At 61.0% G+C, this 18,157-nt stretch overlaps 1 protein-coding gene across 1 annotated transcript; it reads right to left on the minus strand.

The window, feature by feature from the left end:
* Window positions 1-305: 305 nt before the first annotated feature.
* On the minus strand, window positions 306-17,893 carry ABCD1 (ATP binding cassette subfamily D member 1). The gene is made up of 10 exons (XM_067723624.1): window positions 16,571-17,893; window positions 13,644-13,824; window positions 8,625-8,767; window positions 8,366-8,534; window positions 7,753-7,847; window positions 4,796-4,941; window positions 4,207-4,352; window positions 1,968-2,052; window positions 1,522-1,647; window positions 306-1,422 (listed from the first exon to the last, which is right to left on the minus strand). Exons 1-10 carry the CDS (start codon window positions 17,477-17,479, stop codon window positions 1,215-1,217), a joined length of 2,208 nt encoding a protein of 735 aa, XP_067579725.1. The 5' UTR covers window positions 17,480-17,893; the 3' UTR covers window positions 306-1,214.
* Window positions 17,894-18,157: the final 264 nt, after the last annotated feature.

Here is an 18,157-nt window from a genome sequence, read left to right on the forward strand (position 1 = left end):
TGGCAGCTCACTGGTTTTCTCTCAGCATCTCTCTTGGAGCTCGTCACGGGTGGACTGGACCTCGGTCCTCTCCTCTCCACCCTGGCACAAGGTCGGGCTGGGTCCAGAGTCCCCTTCCGGCTCAGCCATCCTTTTCGAGAGATGTTGCTGATGCCGCCTGCCCACGGCTGTGTCTGCCGGAGGACGCGCAGGGCAGCATCTTCGCCTGGGGGTGGGATCAAGGCTCCTCCCCCCGATGCAGGCCACTGCTGCCCGTCCCGCCTCTCCCCCAAGCCCCGACGGACAAAGACGCTGGGAGGCAGGACTGCACTTTCCACAGGAGGTTTTTACTGAGGAACTGAGGGAGGTTCCCCGACCCGAAAGGCACACGGCGGCGCGGTGGCGGGGTCTCCCCCTCAGGTGGGGGCAGTCTTTGCAGAGACAGCTTCCCCACTGACCCCTCTTTGGCACTGAACTGGCAGCCCCAGCGTCCCCGCCCCCACCCACGCCCTGGCGGTTGGCAGTGTAGGCCGGTGGGGTAGCGGGCTGGCTGACGGCCCAGGCCACCTCTCCCGCTAGCAGGGTGCTCATGTTGACGATACAGAGGGCTGCAAAGGGGAATCCAATAAATTAGCTTGAAGGAGGGAGGGCTGGGGACGGAGGCGGACAGGGACTACATTCTCGTCATTGCTCGGTAGGAAACGTTGTGCAATTCTTTCTCCCGAAGGCTCTTTGGGATGACTGGTGGGGAGAAGGGGCACAGATGACGGGCCCTGCCTCATCGCGGGGCCCACTTGGCCGTCTTTATGGCAGTGAGGGTGGTTCCGGGGGACGGGAGCCTTGGCGGGCCACTGGGATGATGGCAATAGAGAGATGGACCGTCTGTGATGTCTCCAAGGGACCGCAGAGGAGGGAATGGGGGGACTCCAGACTTAGGAGACGCTGCGCCGCAAACACCAAGGCTCCTGGGCACAGGCTGGCGCTGTGAGCGGGGCCGCGCCTCTGGCCCCTCTCCCCTTCTACTTGCCCAGGTCCCAGTCTGGTGGGGCTGGGAAGTGGGCACGGGTTTCGCTGGCTGTCCTCTGGGAGGCCTGGGAGGACGGCAAAGCATGCAGGGTGGGCCTGCAGCGGGGCGGTGGGGGGGAAGGCTTGGTGGGCAGGCGCTCCGTTTCCTTCACGTGATCCGAGGGCTTGGTGTGGGGCGTGGGCCAAGGGCTAAGAGCCAGGGCCGTGTGTCAGGTGGCAGCGGCCTGGAGGACTCCAGGGCCTTGGCCCAGGATCTCGCAGAGCTCCTGGAGGCGCCGCTGCATCTTGGGGATGCCCGCCAGCTGCTGCTCAAGCCGCTGCTTCTCCTCGGTCAGGCTCAGGCGGGCGGCCGAGTCCAGCTTCTCGAACTTCCAGCCACCCTCCCCGTCGAACTGTAGTAGGTGTGTGTGGTACTTCCTGTCCCAGGAGAGGGAGAGGGAGGTTGTTTGGCAGCGCCGCCCACTCCCCAGCTGCAAAGCCACGGGCGCGTCGCTCGCCAGAAGTGAGGGCGCCTACCACAGGGAGGGCCGGTGGGTGATGGAGAGCAGGGCAATGCCTGCATCCTTGGCCGCCTGGAAGATCTTGCCTTCCACGTCGATGCTCACGGCGCTGGTGCATTCATCCAGGAGGGCGTACTTGGGCCTTGGGGGTGGGGGCTGAGTGGGTGAGCCTGTGGACCCTCCAACAGCCCCAACAGCCCGGGCCGGCCCCAGCCCCCAGTGGGGGCGGGAAGCCTGATCTGCGTGCTGACCCCATGTCCTTTCGATCCCATCCCTGCTGGGCCCTGGGGGGCAGGGCAAGGCCTCCTGGTGGCGCTGCCCTCCCCGTTTAAGGGGCTCCCAGGGAGCACAGATGCCGAGCAGGCTCCTGGGAGCACTCAGGCAGCACCCTTGTCTCTGCCGCTGGCTCGGAGGACCTCCAGTGCCCGAGGGAGCCCAACCACTCAGGACAGAGTGGCTCACCTGTGGTAGAACATGCGGGCCATGCCAACTCTCTGCTTCTCGCCCCCGGACAGAACGTCCTTCCAGTCACACACGGCCTCCCAACCTGGCAGGAGACAAAGGTCGCTGTTCAGTTCAACAAGGGCCGGGCAGCACGGGCAGAGGGCCCGGGCCCAGGCGCAGTGGCTGTGGTGGGAGGGGCCGGGCCACCAACAATAGCGGAACACAGCAGCGCACGTGACTCGGAGAAAGGCTGTCCACTGGGGACGTGTGCTCTGGGTACCTGTCCGTCTGTGGGGACACCGGAATAGTTCAAAAGAGTTGGGAGCAGAATTACATCCCCTCCAAGAAAAGACACATGGGAGTCCTCGCCCGCAGGACGTGAGAGTGCCACTGCATTTGGAGACAGGGCCTCTACAGAGGTGAGCGAGTTAAAGTGAGCTCACGGGGGTGGGTCCTCATCCGATGGGACTGGCGTCCCTATAAAAAGGGGACATTTGGAGGCGCAGACACGCACAGAGGAGTGACGGCGTGAAGACACAGGAGCAGACGGCAACTACAAGCCCAGGAGAGAGGCCTGGAACAGACCCCCCCTCGCGGCCCCCAGAAGGAACTGCCCCTGCCCACAGCCCTGGATCTTGGCCTCCCGGCCTGCACAACTGGGAGACGACACGTCTCTGTCGTTTGCCCCACCCAGTCTGTGGCGCCAGCGAACTCACACAGGACCTAACGGGGTGCTAATGGGGTGCCAGTGGGCATCAAACAGTCATGGCAGAGCCCCAAGGATGGCTGCGATGGGCTCTCCAGAAGGCTTCTCACCCACAAGCGCCAGGCCTGTGCATCTCAGGAGGCGAGTGGGCGATTCATCAGAAACGCCTCCTCGCCTGCTCCCTCCACTGCCTTTCCAGAAAACTAGAGGTTTTGGCAGGGCACGTGGCCACACACAAAAGAGACAAAATCCCCCAGCTTGCTTTGATGAGAGGTTTAACCACAGGACTGAATTCTGGCCAATGGGGTATAAGTGTGTTAACACACGTGGCAGCTTCTGGAACTTTCTTTAAAGGAACTTTCTTTAAATCCCTCTATGATTTGCACCCCAACCCCGCCCCTGCCACGTTCTCCATCCTATGGCCTGGGATACGATGTGATGCCGCAGCAGCCACCTTGGACCGTGAGGTGGCCTTGGGAAAGGAAGCCACACATAGCAGAGTGACCTGGGCGCCTTTGTGGAGTGGGGCTCGGCCTCAGGGGCCCCAGGCACTCAGGGGTGTGTGCAGCCCAGGAGGAGGGGTACACTCCCAGGGCGAGCGAAAGAGGCCCGACCAGGCCAGGGGGAAGCTGGGGATGAAGCTTTGCAGGGACCGTGGCGACCAGGGCAGGCCCGGGAGGAACAGCCCCACTGAATCCACTGCCTGTGGCCCCCTTTCTGCCCAGGTGACGACACCTGGGAGGGACTCTCACGAGTCACCCGCCATGTCCTGCAGAGCCCCCATGGGTCCTGAAAGGCGCTCTTTCATTTACTGCCGGCACTGAGGTTGAGACTGGCACCTGGCCCCTTCTACAGGTGGAAAGCATCTCAAGAGGTCAGGCTTTGCTCAAGGTCAAGCTGCCCCTTGGTAGCCTAGGCAGGGCTCGGACCTCTGCCACTCAGCTTTCAGTATAAAAATCCAAACTCTGGCAGCTGGGCCGCACTCTGGGCACGATGGGCAATTAAAGACCAAGCTGAGAAGTCCCCAGGCGATGCGTTCTCTGGCCATCGGCCTGTCCCTCCCTCCTGCGGTCTCTTCCCAGGAGACACAGCTCCCAGGCTCGAGCCAGACACGTGGGTGGGCTCCGCACGCTCCAGGCTGCCCTGCCCACACCCGTGCTCTGCCCTCTCGCTGAAATGCATAACTGACCTGTTCCTTCCCTGCCTGGCCCAAGAGGCCCTGCCTGCCACAGAGCCCAGAGCCTGGAGAGGGTGCCCCGTCGGATGGCCCCCGCCAGGCCTGGCTCCCTTCCCGAGTGCAGTGCACTCGGGCGGTCTGGGGCCGCGCGCTTCCTGTCGGTCCTCCCCGGGGAGGGGGGGCTCCCCAGGCCACGTAGCACTTCGGACTCGCGAACGTTGGCTGGGGCAGTCCCTCGGGGACTATCCCTCGGGGGCCAGGAGGGAGGCACGGGCAGGGGCAGCAGCAGGTTCCCCAGCTGAGTCTTGGGACAAAGGACGATCGATCGACGGCGTCCCGTATGGCACTGATGAGTGGGATGCCCCTTCCCCTACCTCCTTCCCGCTGCAGGATGTGGTGCAGGTGCACGATGTCCAGAATGGCTTCCAGGTGCTGCTCTGAAAAGCCCTTCCTTCGCATGTCCTCCACAGAGTCTGGGTAGATCACTTGGTCGCGCAAGGAGCCTACAGACATGTAGGGTCTGCGGGAGAGCCACGTGTCCGCCGAGGGAAGGGCGGCCCGGCTTCCCTGCCGATGCCCTGCTCCCGAGCAGGCTCCGCATGGGCCCTGCCTGCCCGAGGGGGGCTGACCGGAAGGCCGCAGACACTGCCGCACAGCGTGCCGCGCCCACCCACTCACACACGCACGCACACTCAGGTTGCACACACGCATCACGGCACACATGCAGGTACTCGCCCACACGCACTCACGCATGCACACGCACCCCCAGCTGTGAAGCTGTTGGGCGGGCGGGGCGGGGTGGCAGCACCTTGCCGTCCTCTGCCCAGGCCTCAGGCCCTGCCATCTCCGGGACGTCAGGTTCCGCAGGTCAGAAGGGGTGGGGGCGGACCTGGGGACCCTGGCTCTCTCCCTCTTCCCCCACCCCCGCCCAGCCGCCGGTGGCCCCAGCACCCCACCGCTCACCTCTGGGGGACGTAGAACATGCGCTGGGGTGGGGGCTTGTAGAGCACGCCACCATAGGTGGGCCAGAGACCGCCCAGGATACGGAACAGAGAGCTCTTGCCGCAGCCGTTGGGGCCCGTGATGAGCAGGTGCATGCCCTCTTCCACCTGTAGAGGCAGCAGCCGTGGAAGCCGGCCCGGGCCTCCCTCCCCTTACCCACGGCCTGCCTGACAGCCTCGGAGAGGCCCCCGCACCCAGCACATGCCATCCTCCATCTCTTGGTGAGGAATGGCAGGGCCCCGAGGGTGAGCTCTGGTATCCGGAGCCCTAACCAGCTGCCTGTTTCAGGCACTGCCTTGTCCCCAGAGAGCAGGGGGCCAGCAGGAGGAGGGCCTGTTCTGCCACAGTCCAGCAAACGGGTACGCGCCCCAGAAGGTCAATGGCAGCTGCAGCCCGCTTCACCTGGAAGCCAAGCGTCAAGCGCCTGAGGCCCGCCATGAGCCGATTACATCATGTCCACTGGTGTTCTGGAAACACCTGCTATAGGAAAAAGGCCGCCCGAGCAGGTGGGGAGCATGCAGATGGCAGGGAGCCTGCCATCCTCGGGGTGGGGGAGAGCATGAGGCACGGAGTCAAGGCACGTGGGGTACAGCTTCCGCTGCCCCCCGCCATGTGTGACATCACAGCAACACTAAGGGCCTTCCAGCCAGTGCAGTCCTCGCGAGATCCCAGAGTGTGGCGGATACGCACATCCATCTGGTTTATCTCGGTCAGTGCCATGGGTTGAGCCGTGTCCCCTCAAAGAGTCCTGTGTTCGAGTCCTAACTCCCAGGACCTCAGAATGTGGCCTTACTTGGAAATAGAGTCTTTGCGGATATAATGAAATTTAGATAAGGAGTGAGGTGGGCCCCTAATCCAGTGTGACCTGGCGTCCTTAGAAACAGGAGACACTTGGACACAGAGACACGTGCACAGGGAGAGTGCCATGTGAAGATGGAGGCAGGGGCTTCCCTGGTGGCGCAGTGGTTAAGAGTCCGCCTGCCGATGAAGGGAACAGGGTTTCGAGCCCTGGTCGGGGAAGATGCCACATGCCGCGGAGCAACTAAGCCCGTGCGCCACAACTACTGAGCCCAAGTACCGTAACTGCTGAGCCCGCACGCCTAGCGTTGGTGCTCCACAACAAGAGAAGCCACCGCAATGAGAAGCCCACGCACGGCAACGAAGAGTAGCCCCCGCTCGCAGCAACTAGAGAAAAGCCCACGCGCAGCAACAAAGACCCAACGCGGCCCAGAAAAAAAAAAAAAGATGAAGGCAAAACACCAGAAGCCGGGAGAGGCCTAGACACCCTGATGTGAACTTCTGTTGGCTGAGCCCCTCGTTTGCTGTTCCTCCTTCGTTAGACTGTAAACTCCCCCGGGCAGGGCCCAGGCCTACCTCCGTGCAAATGTGGGAGGGCTGGTCGGTCAGGGCCCGGCTCCTCTGTGTGTCTGGCTCCGGGGGAGCTGCGTGGCCCCAGCCAGCTCCACGGCTGCCTCCCTTGTCTCCTTCCGTGCATCTCTCTGACCGCCCCCAACATCTCCCAGCCCCGGAGCCCAGCTCCACCAGCGGCTCTGCCAGGACAGAGCTCTTGCTCAGCCCCTGGTCACCCGTTCCTCGCCTGACCTTGCTCCCTAACCAGCCACGCCCCTGCTCACCATGGCCTCTGAGCTTTGCCCAGCTGGGCTTCCACTGGGCCTGCCTGGAAGCCATTCACCCTGCAGGAACCGGCCGTCAGTGGCAGCCCCACACCCCAAGGGTGACTACTGCCCGGGGTGACGGGGATCACACCACTGGCCTGCGTCCAGCCTCCAGCTGGCTCTCAGGCCCCCTCTCAGCAGATCAAGGAAAGGTGCTCTAGGCACTGGCCCTTCCTGCCTATTCCCTGCCTGGCCGTGGCTTCCGCTGCCCTGGCTCCTCAGCGGGGCACGCGTGGCCCCTGCAGGACCTGGGCCCGAAGCCCCTGGCTCCTCGTCCCTGCCCTGGGTGAGGCTTCATGTGACCTCTACTCCCCCAGGGATGCAGACCTCTACTCTGCCTTTCCTGTGGCCCTCGCTGCACCCGGGACAGCCATCTAACCATGGATCTTTTCTCTTTTTTATTAAAGTTTAATTTGGCCACACTGGGCGGCATGTGGGATCTTAGTTCCCTGACCAGGGATCAAACCTGCACCCTTTGGCAGTGAAAGCGTGGAGTCTTAACCGCTGGACCACCAGGGAAGTCCCAAATCCGGGATCTCTGTAACGCTTTGGGGTTCCCCTGATTTACCTGGGGTTTACAGTGTCCAGCCTGGAGCTCAGGGAACATTAGTTGAATGAATGAATGAATGAATGAATGACTACTGCACCCAGGACTCCCCTTCACTCTATCACTCCCTGACCCTGTCCAAAGCTCCGGCTGGGGACACAGGTCACTGGTGGATGTCTGCCCCCAGGGCATCCTCTCCACAGACAGCTTGCGTAATGGCTGAGAGCCCTCCCAGTGGGCCAGGCTGCACCCGGCACACACCCGCCCTGGGGGCCTCTCACAGCAAATCTGTGGGACCTCAAGCCCGGGTCAGTGGAAGAGAATCTCTTTCATCACAGCTGGAATTGGACCAGAGTCCCCAAGTCCTGGGCTACTCAGGGATAGGGGCGGGCGTGGGGTGCTGCCAATGATAGGGCCAGGAACCTTTGGGTGACTCCAGCCCAGCCCTCTTAATCAGCTCTGACTCCACTGCACCAGAACTAACAGTCAGTCAGAGACACGCTGGTCTTTCACCTTGAGCTTAGCCTGCCTGCCACATAGACCTGGGGTCAATGGCTACTGGCAGTGCGGGCAGGCTGGCCAGGCTGGATGCTGAGGGCTGAGGTGGGTGCAGAAGGCCAGGCCCCGGGCCCCAGAGCTGGGCTCGGCCCTGCCCATGCTGCCAGGTTGGGGCTCCCCTCCGCCCTTCGACCTACCCTGATGTTGAGGCTGGCCACCACTACCTCCCCCGTGGGCGTGACGATGGGGATGTTCTCACACACGATCCCCTGCTCCACATCCACCACTTGGCCTGGAGAGAGAACGTGAGGAAGGGAGAGAGGGAGCAGAGCTCTCCTGCCACCTGCCGCTGGGCGCCATGGACCCCCACCCGTGACGGCACGCCACTGTGTGGCCCAGGGGCCCTTGGGAATACAGTGCGGCTGCCCACCAGCTGACTACAGCCCCCTTGCTGTGCTCTGGGCGGCGGAGGGGCAAAGCCGGTTCCCTGGCCTCTGGAGCCCAAGCGTGGCGTCCGCCCCTGCAGCCCCTCAACGCCACACCACCTGAAAGGCGGCTGCGACGCCTGGGGCCTCTTCCCCAGCGCCCCAGCCCCTACTGGAGCTGCGCCCCCCCTGTCTCGCAAAGGGAAACCCTGACCGGGGCACCTGGAAGGGACTGGGCACGTGAGCACGGTGGCCAGCGGTGGCCGCTCTGAGAGGGAGGGCTGTGGGGGCCGCAACGTGCCCAGGAAGCCCTCCGTGGGGCGCCGGGCAGCCTGCTGTGGGAGGGCCGGGACCAGGGCGGCCTCTTTGGGGAGGGCTCCCTTACCTCGGATCTGCAGGGACCCCTCCACACGGACACCAGACCTCACCACGGCCCCGGACCCTGCCTGAGTGTCCTCTGGCTCCCCGGGCCTCTTGAAATGGCAGTGCTGGACGTCTTCAAATACCTGGAACATCTCGTGGACCCGGGCTGTGTAGCCAGCCAACTCTGTCACCTGCAGGGAGGGCGACCGTGGCTCAGCCCCCGCCAGTGGGGGCGGAGAGGGAGGGGAGATGGTAGGGGCGTGGGCTGGGCGGGGGGTTACCTCCTTGTAGGACACCATGACCCGCTCGATGGCGTCCGCGGCAGCTGTGAGGAGGTTGCGGGCGATAGTGAAAGCTTCCGTGCGCTCGCTCACCAGCTCCTCCTCCCTCGCCTCCAGGGCCGCCTTCTTCGCCACCTCCGAGTCTGCGGAGCACAGTGGGGTGGGGAGTGGCGAGGACAGTGGAAAATCATAACTGACCCACTGGGGGAGAGAGCAAGTCGGTCCAGCCAATGGTGCTCGGACAACTGGGCATCCACATGCAGAAGAAGGACCCCTACCGCACACCCCACACGGAAACTCACTCAGAGTGCAGCACCGCAGCGGCCTGCACGGAAGAGCTAAGACCACACAACTCTTCGAAGAAAGCAGGGGTAAACCTTCGTGCCCTGGGATTAGGTGTGGCTCCTTAAATACGACACCAGAGAGCACAAGTGACAAAAGCAAAACAGGTAAGGGAGCTTCGACAAAAGTAAAAAGTTTGGGGCACCAAAGTAAGTCATCCAGAAGGTGAAAACACAACCTACAGACTGGAAGAAAATATCTGCAGATCATATATCTGCTAAGGGCCCAGGTCCCAGGTCCCAGAATACATAAAGAACTTTTTCAATTCAACAATAAAGAGACAAACGACTCAATTAATCAATGCGCAAAGGACCTGAATAAACACTTCCTCTGCAAGATATACAAATGGCCAAGAAGCGTACGAAAAGATGCTTATTGGTCACCAGCGAAATACAAAATCAAAACTGCAATGAGACACCACTTCACACTCACCAGGATGTGGCTACAGCTGAAAAGACAGTAAAAGTGCTGGTGAGGAAGCGGAGCAGCTGGCGCCATGAGACACCGCTGGTGGCGATGAACGATGCGCAGCTGCTGCGGAAGACAAGTTTGGCAGTTCGTCCAAATGTTAAACAGAGGGTTACCAAATGACCCAGCAATTCCACTCCTAGGTGTACACATATCCAAGAGTGAAGATGGAGGTCCACACAAAAAATGATAAATGAGTATGTGTAGCAGTTATTCCTAAGAGCCGAAAGATGGAAACAACCCAAACGTCTACCGATGGATGAGTGGATAAACACGACGTGGAAGCTATGTACACACAATGGAACGTTATCCAGCCATAAGAAGGAATAAAGTACTGATTAATCCTAAAGCGTGGATGAAACGTAAAAACATGATGCTAAGTAAAAGAAGCCAGATACACAAGGCCACATATTGTGTGATTCCATTTATGTGAACTGTCCGGAAGACGCAAACCCATAGCAACAGGCAGATTAGTGGTCGCTGGGGGCTGCCAGGTGGGGTGGGAAGTGACCACTAGTGGGTCTGGGCTTTCTTGCTGGGGTGGTGACAATGTTCTAGACTTAGATAGTGGTGATGGTTGCACAACTTTGTGACTACATCAAAAACCACTGAATTGTACCCATTAAAAAGGCCGAATTGTATGGTACGTTAATTATGTCTCAGTAACGCAGATGTTGTGTCCTGTACTACAACGGCAGCCCCTCCCGAGCCTCTCAAACAGGAATATCCCCTTTCAGACCTCCGGTCTACCCCGTGTCGCCCTCATCTCTCCCCTTGCTGCCGTATTCTGTGGCCGTCCTCAATGCTACTATTTCTCCCTGAGAGCCTGCTCCTGTCTTGACTTGCTTTGTTCCTTTCTGTCTCAGTTGAGACCCCGTGGTCACTCACTTCAACCCTTTCTTGTCAATGGTCTTGACTCCCTTGACCGTTGGACCCCCTAGAGGGGCAAGGTTTTTACACAAGGAATGTTCTGGAAATGGTGATGGGGAGCAAGGGGGAGGCCAACTCTGAGGGCTAACTCTATCCAGGGGCATAAATGGATCTGAGGTTGGAGCCTCAAGGATGTGATGGTGGGGGTGGGCTGGGAAGGGCCAGGGAGTCAGGTCAGGGCAGGTGCAGTGTGGGGTGGATAGGGCCAGACAGCTGGCTAGAGCACCAGGAGTCCAGGGAACTGGGCGGGGGAGGGCAGTGGTGATTCTGACAGTCTAAGGTCCCTAGGCAGGGGGGACACAAACCCTCCTCCCCGGACATCCTGAGAGCTGGAAAGGGACTGCGCACAAAGGGAAAGGGTCTGCGCGGGGGCCCTGGCAACAGTGGGCCCCTCCCTGGAGACAGCATAACCCTCTGCAGCTTTCCTCGGCGCCTTGGGGGCTAAGATGAGTACCCCAGAGCCAGACACCTGACAGCTCTTCCCGGCCAGGCCGCCATGCCGGCAGGCCAGAAAGGCAAAGGTATCTTTCCCTGTGGATAATCGCTGGCCTCCTCACCCGGTTCCCAGCGCTCTCAGTCTCCAGTTACTGGGGACACAGCAGGGACAAAACAGACAAACCTCTGGCCTCCTTGAGTTTAAAGTGGCAGAGCCTCTATAAGGCAGCCGCAGACGTGGAGTAGACGGCTGTTCAGCACTCTGAAGAGCAGCGAGGCAGGGGAGGGGGAGAGAAAGGTGGGGCGGTGGGCTCACCTAGAGGGTGCCTGTGAGCAAAGCTCCCATAGAGGGAGGGAGGGGCCACGGGGTGGCAGAGGAAAGAGCATTCCTGGCAGAGCCAGGAGGAGCAAAGGGCCTGAGGCGGAAGCAGGCCAGTGAGACAAGCGGAGTGAGCCAGGGGGATGGGAGCGGTCCACGTGTTCACAGGTGACTGGCTATAAGGGCCATGAGGGTGGGGACAGAGCCCGACACAGCAGAGGCGCCAAAAAGTCCTAGGCCTTCAGAGGAGGGAGAGGCCTCGGGGACTAGACAGGCTGAGCTGTGCCCTGTGCCAGCTTCAGAGGGAAGCGGCCACAGGCACTTCCTCACAGAAACCACGGCTGGGTTTCCTCCTGGATCCGTTCCCATGCTCCTGGCCTAAATCAAGGCCACCCTTAGTGTAGGTCCATTGGTGGAAGCAACTACCCCCTCAATTAGATCTTTCCTCTTGGGGGTCACCCAGAGAGGGACAGACAGCTGAGGGTACGGAAGCCCCAAGGGAGAGACACCAATAGGGAGAGAATCAGAGAGACTTCTGGTTCTGAGACACGCACTTCAGGCTCTCCCTCTTTACATAGATCTGAAAACCCTCTTACTACCAAACTGCATAAAATGCAGCACCTTTTAAATCAGAGCTGTGCTTGCAGGAAAGCAAGGGAAATTCCCAGGAGTGAGAAGAGAAGCCAGTAGCCAGGTGCTCCTGTGACATCCCCAGAGACGGAGAAGATAGGGCTCTAGGTGCAAGGACCAAAAGATCTCCTCTAAGAATTTGTAATTATGTGTCTGGGCTGCAAATTAATATCACCTGCAAGTGCGGGGACCCCTCCTCCCCCAAGCAGAGAAGTTAACATGAAAGTGGCCTCCAACTGGTTCATTACTGGGCAGCCGCTTGGCTAAAACTAAAGCAAATGTGCGCAGGGGAATCCTACCCTCTAGTTAGGCTGCAGAACCCACAACGACCACGAGCAAAGAAGACCGGCAGACGGAAGATGAAGCTGGCTTAGACCCCCAAGAATTCAGACAACCGAATAGCTGCTCAGAAACCATGGAACGAGCATGATTAATATGGCCGCCGGCAGAACTTTACAGAAATAGCCATTGAAATAAAAAACAATTCAAATTAGGGACTTCCCTGGCGGTTCAGTAGTTAAGGCTCTGTGCTTCCAATGCAGGGGGCACGGGTTCGATCCCTGGTCGGGGAGCTAAGATCCCTCATGCCGCGCAGTGTGGCCAAAAAAAAAGAAAATTCAAATTAGATGCAGCCGAAGAGAAAACTAGCAAATGTGTGAGCAGGAAAATCTGAGGAAAACTCCCAGAATTCAGCATAGACAGTGCTAGATGGGGAAAAGTGAAGAGAGACGGACAGTCATAAAGGAGTGAGAAGCCCAACACATCGTGAGAGTTCCAGAAGGAAAGAGTAAAAAGAATGAGAGAGGCAATATTTGAAAAGGTAACAGCTGAGAACTTTCCAGAACGATGGAACAATCTGAGTATTCAACGGCCATACAACAAGTCTCAAGCAGAATAGACAGAAACACACAGGCAAACGCTTCCTAAAGAGACTGCAGAAAAAGAGAAAAGTCTAACCAGGGAGACCACGCAGGCTGCTGAGAGCAGTTAAGCTGGTAACAGATTTTCCAACGGAGGCAACGGGATGTTGTCAATGGGCTGAGAGAAACCGACCGTCCGTCTCAACTCCCTCACCCAACTGAACTTCAGTTCGGGGGTAGGGGGAGGATAAAATAAGACATTTTCAGACAAGAAAATCATCTCGAAGCTCCATGATGAAAGCGTCACAGTAAGGACTTCTGAAGGACGGCTGTCTGAAGGAGGGTCACTGGGCCGCGGGGAAGGGCTGGGAAGCCAAGAAAGCAGAAACTCACAGGTGAATCTGAACACGCACCAACCGGATAAAGCAACGGCAAACCCGTTGCTGGGGACATCAGCACGTCAGGCGGGCTGGCCCTCCAGCCCACGTGTTCTAAGTAAGGGCCCAGAGGAGGAGGAGCTACTGATTAACCCAGACTGTTCTCAAGTGAGCACGTTAACCTTCGAAGGGCAACCATGAAAAGACTGCAAACAGAATGAATTCCTTGCAAACCAGTAGAGGAACAAAATGCGAATCCTTCCCAGTCCCCCCAAGGCCCTGGGGAAGGGGGCTCTGCCCTCGACAACCTGCAAGAGCTACTGTAGGCGTGGGTGGGAAAGCCACAGCCCAAGCCAGGAAGGGCCCCTCGACGTACTTCCAAGATGAGCCGAGGGCAGGGCCAGGTGCACAAGGGTGCACGCGCCTGGTGAAGGCTGTTCCTGACTTGCAGTCCCTGGGCCTGGCCAAGTGGGACCAAGAAGCATGAGATGCTGTAAAGGGGAGCCGCACACAGGGTGGCAGGCAGCGAGGAGCTCCGGGAGAGTGTGACCTGCCGGGTACCCCCCGACCCCAGAAGTAGAAAAGTCAGGTGGGCCGGCTGAGCACTGGGGCCCCCCAAGCCTAGCCCAGCGGTGCAGGAGGACAGGCCCCCACTCACCTGACTCCGCGTGTCCGGTGGCGGTGATGATGGGGACTGCCACCATGAGCAGTCCCGAGGCGCTCCACACGTACTTCATGAGGAACTGCTCCAGCATGACGTACCACAGGCGTTCCAGCAGAATGAGGTTGATCTGCGAAGCCAGGTCCTGGTAGGAGTGCTGCAGCAGGGCCAGCTCCACCTGCAGGGATCGGGCACCGGAGACCCAGAGGCCTGGCGGTCAGTCCCACAGGGGGGACAGCGAGAGTCCCCAAGTGTCGCTCACACAGGCCATGCTGTATGATGAGCACGACAAGGCTGAGAGCCGGGGGTTAGGACCGGGCCACGTTTACAGGGGACAGGTCTCAAACTCGGGGGAGGTATGGGATCGACATCACAGCATTGGGGTACAGCGGCAGTGAAGGGGCTCACCCCCCCACCTCCCGAGGCCCACGCTCATCTCCTTTCCGTTACCTCTTCAGTTGGAGTGCTCACCACACCCCTCTTTGCCCTGGACAGCTTCTCGACATGGGCTGAGGGCAGCCACCTTGCCTGTTTCTTTGGGCAACTGCTGGGGGGCTACCCTGAACTAAGCGAAGGACAGCACAGGAAAGCAAAAGGCGGTTGTTGGTTTTGAAGAACTTGGTTCAATAACCTCTACCTGCTTAGGCCCCACCTCCCTCTACTTTCCCACAGTTCCTCTGGGTGACACACTTGCACTGCATTCTCCCACCAGAACCTGCAGGGCACACTCCCAAGCCAGCTCGTGCAGGCATCGCCCTCAGTGGACAGCCCCATGCCCAAGCCAGCTGAGGACTCTGGCCCACCCGCTCAGCAGAGAGTGGGCCTCCCCTGCCCTCCCCCTCCTGCACTGGCCACTACCTGCCATCTCAGGAGAGGGACCTATGCAGGGCCTGGAGAAGAGAGAGGAGGAGAGGGAGTGGGAGAGAAAGGGGCTCCCTGTGATAGCAGCAGGTAGACGGGCGGGGGGCTGGAGTGGTCAGGAAGCAGTCACAGCAAGGTGGCCACTGGGGCATAGATTTCTTGTGGGGGCGGGGGCACATGCCCGAGCCCCGCCTTCCCACCCCTGACCGACAACAGTTGCCCAGCCTGGAACCGTTTCCTCCGCCAAGTGGTTTCACAGCTGACTCTCCATTTGATTCTCACCATGTCCCACTGTGTGTGTATTCTCATGTCCATTGCAGCCCAGATAGGCAAAGTGACCTGCCCCAGCTCACCCAGCCTGGAGGTAGCAAGAGGTATGGAATTTGGATCACATTGGCTGAGCCATTAGGAGGACCAAATTCTTGTAAACGATGCTTCATGCTTCCACTTATGAAGCCAATAAGAGGTTGTGTGTTTGTATGTGCGTGTCTAAATAAGCCTCCTCGAGATCCCAGCAACAGCCCTCCAGCCAGTCACCTCCGCCCTAGCCTGTTGATCTGAGCCTGGGCATGGGGACGTCTGCCTATGGGACTGGGGTGAGCCACCTGCCTATACAGTAAGGGCAATCAACCCACCCGTGAAGGCCCATCACTCCACACTGCTTTCAGACCTTTGGCTGAGGCCCTAACAGACAGGCTGTGGACGCTCACAAGGTCCCTCCCGCCCTGGCCGGTGAATCCTCCCGGTGAGCATGCGATTTGCTGAAGCTAGCCCAGAGGAAGTCCTTCAAGGAGCCAGTGATCTCTCTTCTACCCCCCACCACCCAGGTCTGCAGCACCGCTCAGTGGCTTTGCCTCAAGCCCATCTCCTGTTCCTGAAATGAGCACCCGGGCAATCCAGGCTCGTGCTGGGAGCTGGCAGGAGCTGACAGTGTAGCTACGGGGAACGTGCCAAGTGCCTCACCCAAGGCCACGGCTGCCTGCCAAGGCCCTGCGGCCCAGAGGACAGGAGAGGAGGAGAGGGGGTTGCAGCTGCAGACCAGGCACTTTTTCTCCAATCTGGAGCCCAGCCCATGCCCGGGATGCCCCCTATCTGCTCGGGAATAAACCCTTTTTAAAAATCAGAGACAAGCCTGCCTATCTGCCTGATGTGATGCGCAGCCAGTGAGACAAGGTCTGGGGCACAAGGCCACCTGACCCGGGGACGACACATGGGCCTTCACGAGATGGATGCCATTGTGCCCCTCCCCCGAGAAACACTGGGAACTGAAACCAGAGTTGCAGAGAGCCTAGCCAGAGGCAGCCGCAACCCCAGGCGCGAGGAAGGGGAGGGGCCGAGGCGAGATAAAGGGAGCATTGGCCTGGAGTAACCTTTCCTAGGCTGGCCGTAGCTGGCCCGGCCCCCCCGACCCGGCCTGCCGGGAAGCTGCACGACTGGGACCCAGGCGGAAGGGCGGCCACGCTGGGGGCAGGGTGGCCGCCGGGCAGGCAGGAAGTGCGTCCTGCCGCAGTGGCGGCCTGGGCCCAGCATCCTGGGCCGGGGCCTCGGAGAGGCGGCCAAGCCCACAGCCAGGCGGGCCTTCGGGCTCCAGATGGGGGAAGCCTTGACCTGGAGCGCTGAGCTCCACCACCGCTGCGGCCGGCACGCTGCGCGCTGCTCGTTAACCTCCGCTTGGGCTGAGTCATGCCCATACTGCCCGCCTGCCCAGCCGGCCAGCTGGGCCAGAGGCCAGCCTTCAAAGGGTCTGGGGGCCCAGGCATAAGGCCACGTCCCCAGATGGCAGGAGCCTCCTCTCTGTTGGCTAGAAGAATGGGGCAACCAGGGAACTCTAGCCTCAGATCGCTAGGGTCCACAGCCCTAAGGCCAAGACAAGTGAGGCGGAGAAGAAGCAGAAGTGGCCCAGGGCAGTCCCCACCCAGCCTTCCTGCCTCTTCATTACTGTGCCATCTGAGCTGCCCAAGGCCCTGGTTGGCCCACACCTCTGGCATCAGCCATAGGCAGCCCTGGCTCTCCGGCCCCTGAGCCCCCAGCTACACGCTTTCCGGTGCCCCAAGCTGCCCCACCTCGTGGCCCCCATAGAAGGCAATCTCCTCCGAGTTGGCCACCACCCGGGAGTGCATGTAGCGCAACTCCCCCTTCCGCCGCGCCTCCTCTGCCACCAGCTCCCCGAACTTGGGCGAGAAGGCTTGCAGCACGTTGGCCGTGAGGAACACCACAAGGCCAGCGATGGCCGAGGGCCAGGCTGTGCCGGCCCCGCGGGAGCGGGCCACTCGAACCAGGGTATAGGTGGTCACAGCCACGTCCAGGAGCGGCTTGGTCAGGTTGGAGTAGAGGTGGGCCACGGAGGCGGCAAAGGCCACCACATCCTCCGTCAGGGACTGGTCCGGGTTGCGGAGCCGCCCGTCCATGTTGCTGACCCGGTAGTAGGTCTGCTGGGAGAAGTAGAGGCTGTAGGCGTGGGCCACCAGCCGGCTGCGGAACGCCAGGGCCAGTCGGCCCTCTAGGTAGCGGATGGCACTGTTGACGAAGGTGGCGGGGAGTGCGATGAGGAGCCACTGCAGGAGCTGCCAGCCGAAGGCCCGGGGGTCCTTGCGCACGATGCAGCGGGCCAGCCGGCCGTCCAGGCGGGCCACATACACCGACAGGAAAGTCCGGCTCACCAGGGCGGCTGAGTGCAGCGCCAGCAGCCCCGTCTCCCGGCACAGGATCCTGGGGAAGAGCAGCCGCAGGAGCCACAGGAGTCGCTGGAAGAACACCCGGTTGACACCGGCCTTGGCCGCTGCGCCCACCGTGGCCCCGGAAGCTTCCTGCGCGGACTCCCCAGCCGGCGTCTGAGGGCCCCTGGCCGGAGCCAGGCACTGCCGCACCAGGGGGTAGATTTTGTGGGCTCCATAGGCCGTGAGGGCCAGGACCACAGCTGTGCGCTTCAGCGTGGTCACCCGCGAGGGCCGGGGGGTCGAGAGCACCGTCATGTCACCTGGGCTGGACTCACGGGTCTGGGACTGGTGCCTGAGGCAGCAGAGGAGGCAGGTGGCTGGAAGGGTGGAGGCTCTGACCCCAGGCTCGTTGTCTAGGCAACTGGAAGCCTCGCAGTGGTCCCAGATACTGTCGCTTTAGGCCACCCGGGTGGTGCTGGGCCCCCTGGTGCGGTGGGCTCAGGGGCCTCCAGGGTCGCGGCCTCTTCAGGCAGCCGAGGTGGAGGAACTTGTCAGTCCCCTGGCCCCTGGGGTCAGAGCCTCCAGAGGTCTCGGGCAGAGAGGGCGTCTTTTCCTCTCCACCTCCTCCTCCCCCGGGGCACCGGGCGCGTCCGTCCGCTCCGCAGCCTGGCTGAAGCGACTGTGACTCCGCCACCCGCCGGGAATCCCCACCTACCCACCCACTCTTCCCCGGGGGGAACTCGGGGGAAGGGGAGGAGGCGGAGGAGGGGTGGGAGGCGGAGCCAGGGCGCGGGGCGCCCCACCCCGTTCTCGCCCCACGGTTCGGCCCCGCCCCCTCCCCGGACCACAGAGACGTGGGAGGACCGCGCGGGCTAGAGAAGCTGCACCTCGCCTTCCCGCCAAGGCCTCGCCCCGACTCCCCGCGCGCCCGAGGCGCAGCTTCTTCCCCAGTCCTGGGCGTCGGAGCCTCGGCTCGGGGGCGGGGCGGAAAAC

This window comes from Pseudorca crassidens, chromosome X, assembly GCF_039906515.1.
Source record: "Pseudorca crassidens isolate mPseCra1 chromosome X, mPseCra1.hap1, whole genome shotgun sequence".
NCBI lineage: Eukaryota > Metazoa > Chordata > Mammalia > Artiodactyla > Delphinidae > Pseudorca > Pseudorca crassidens.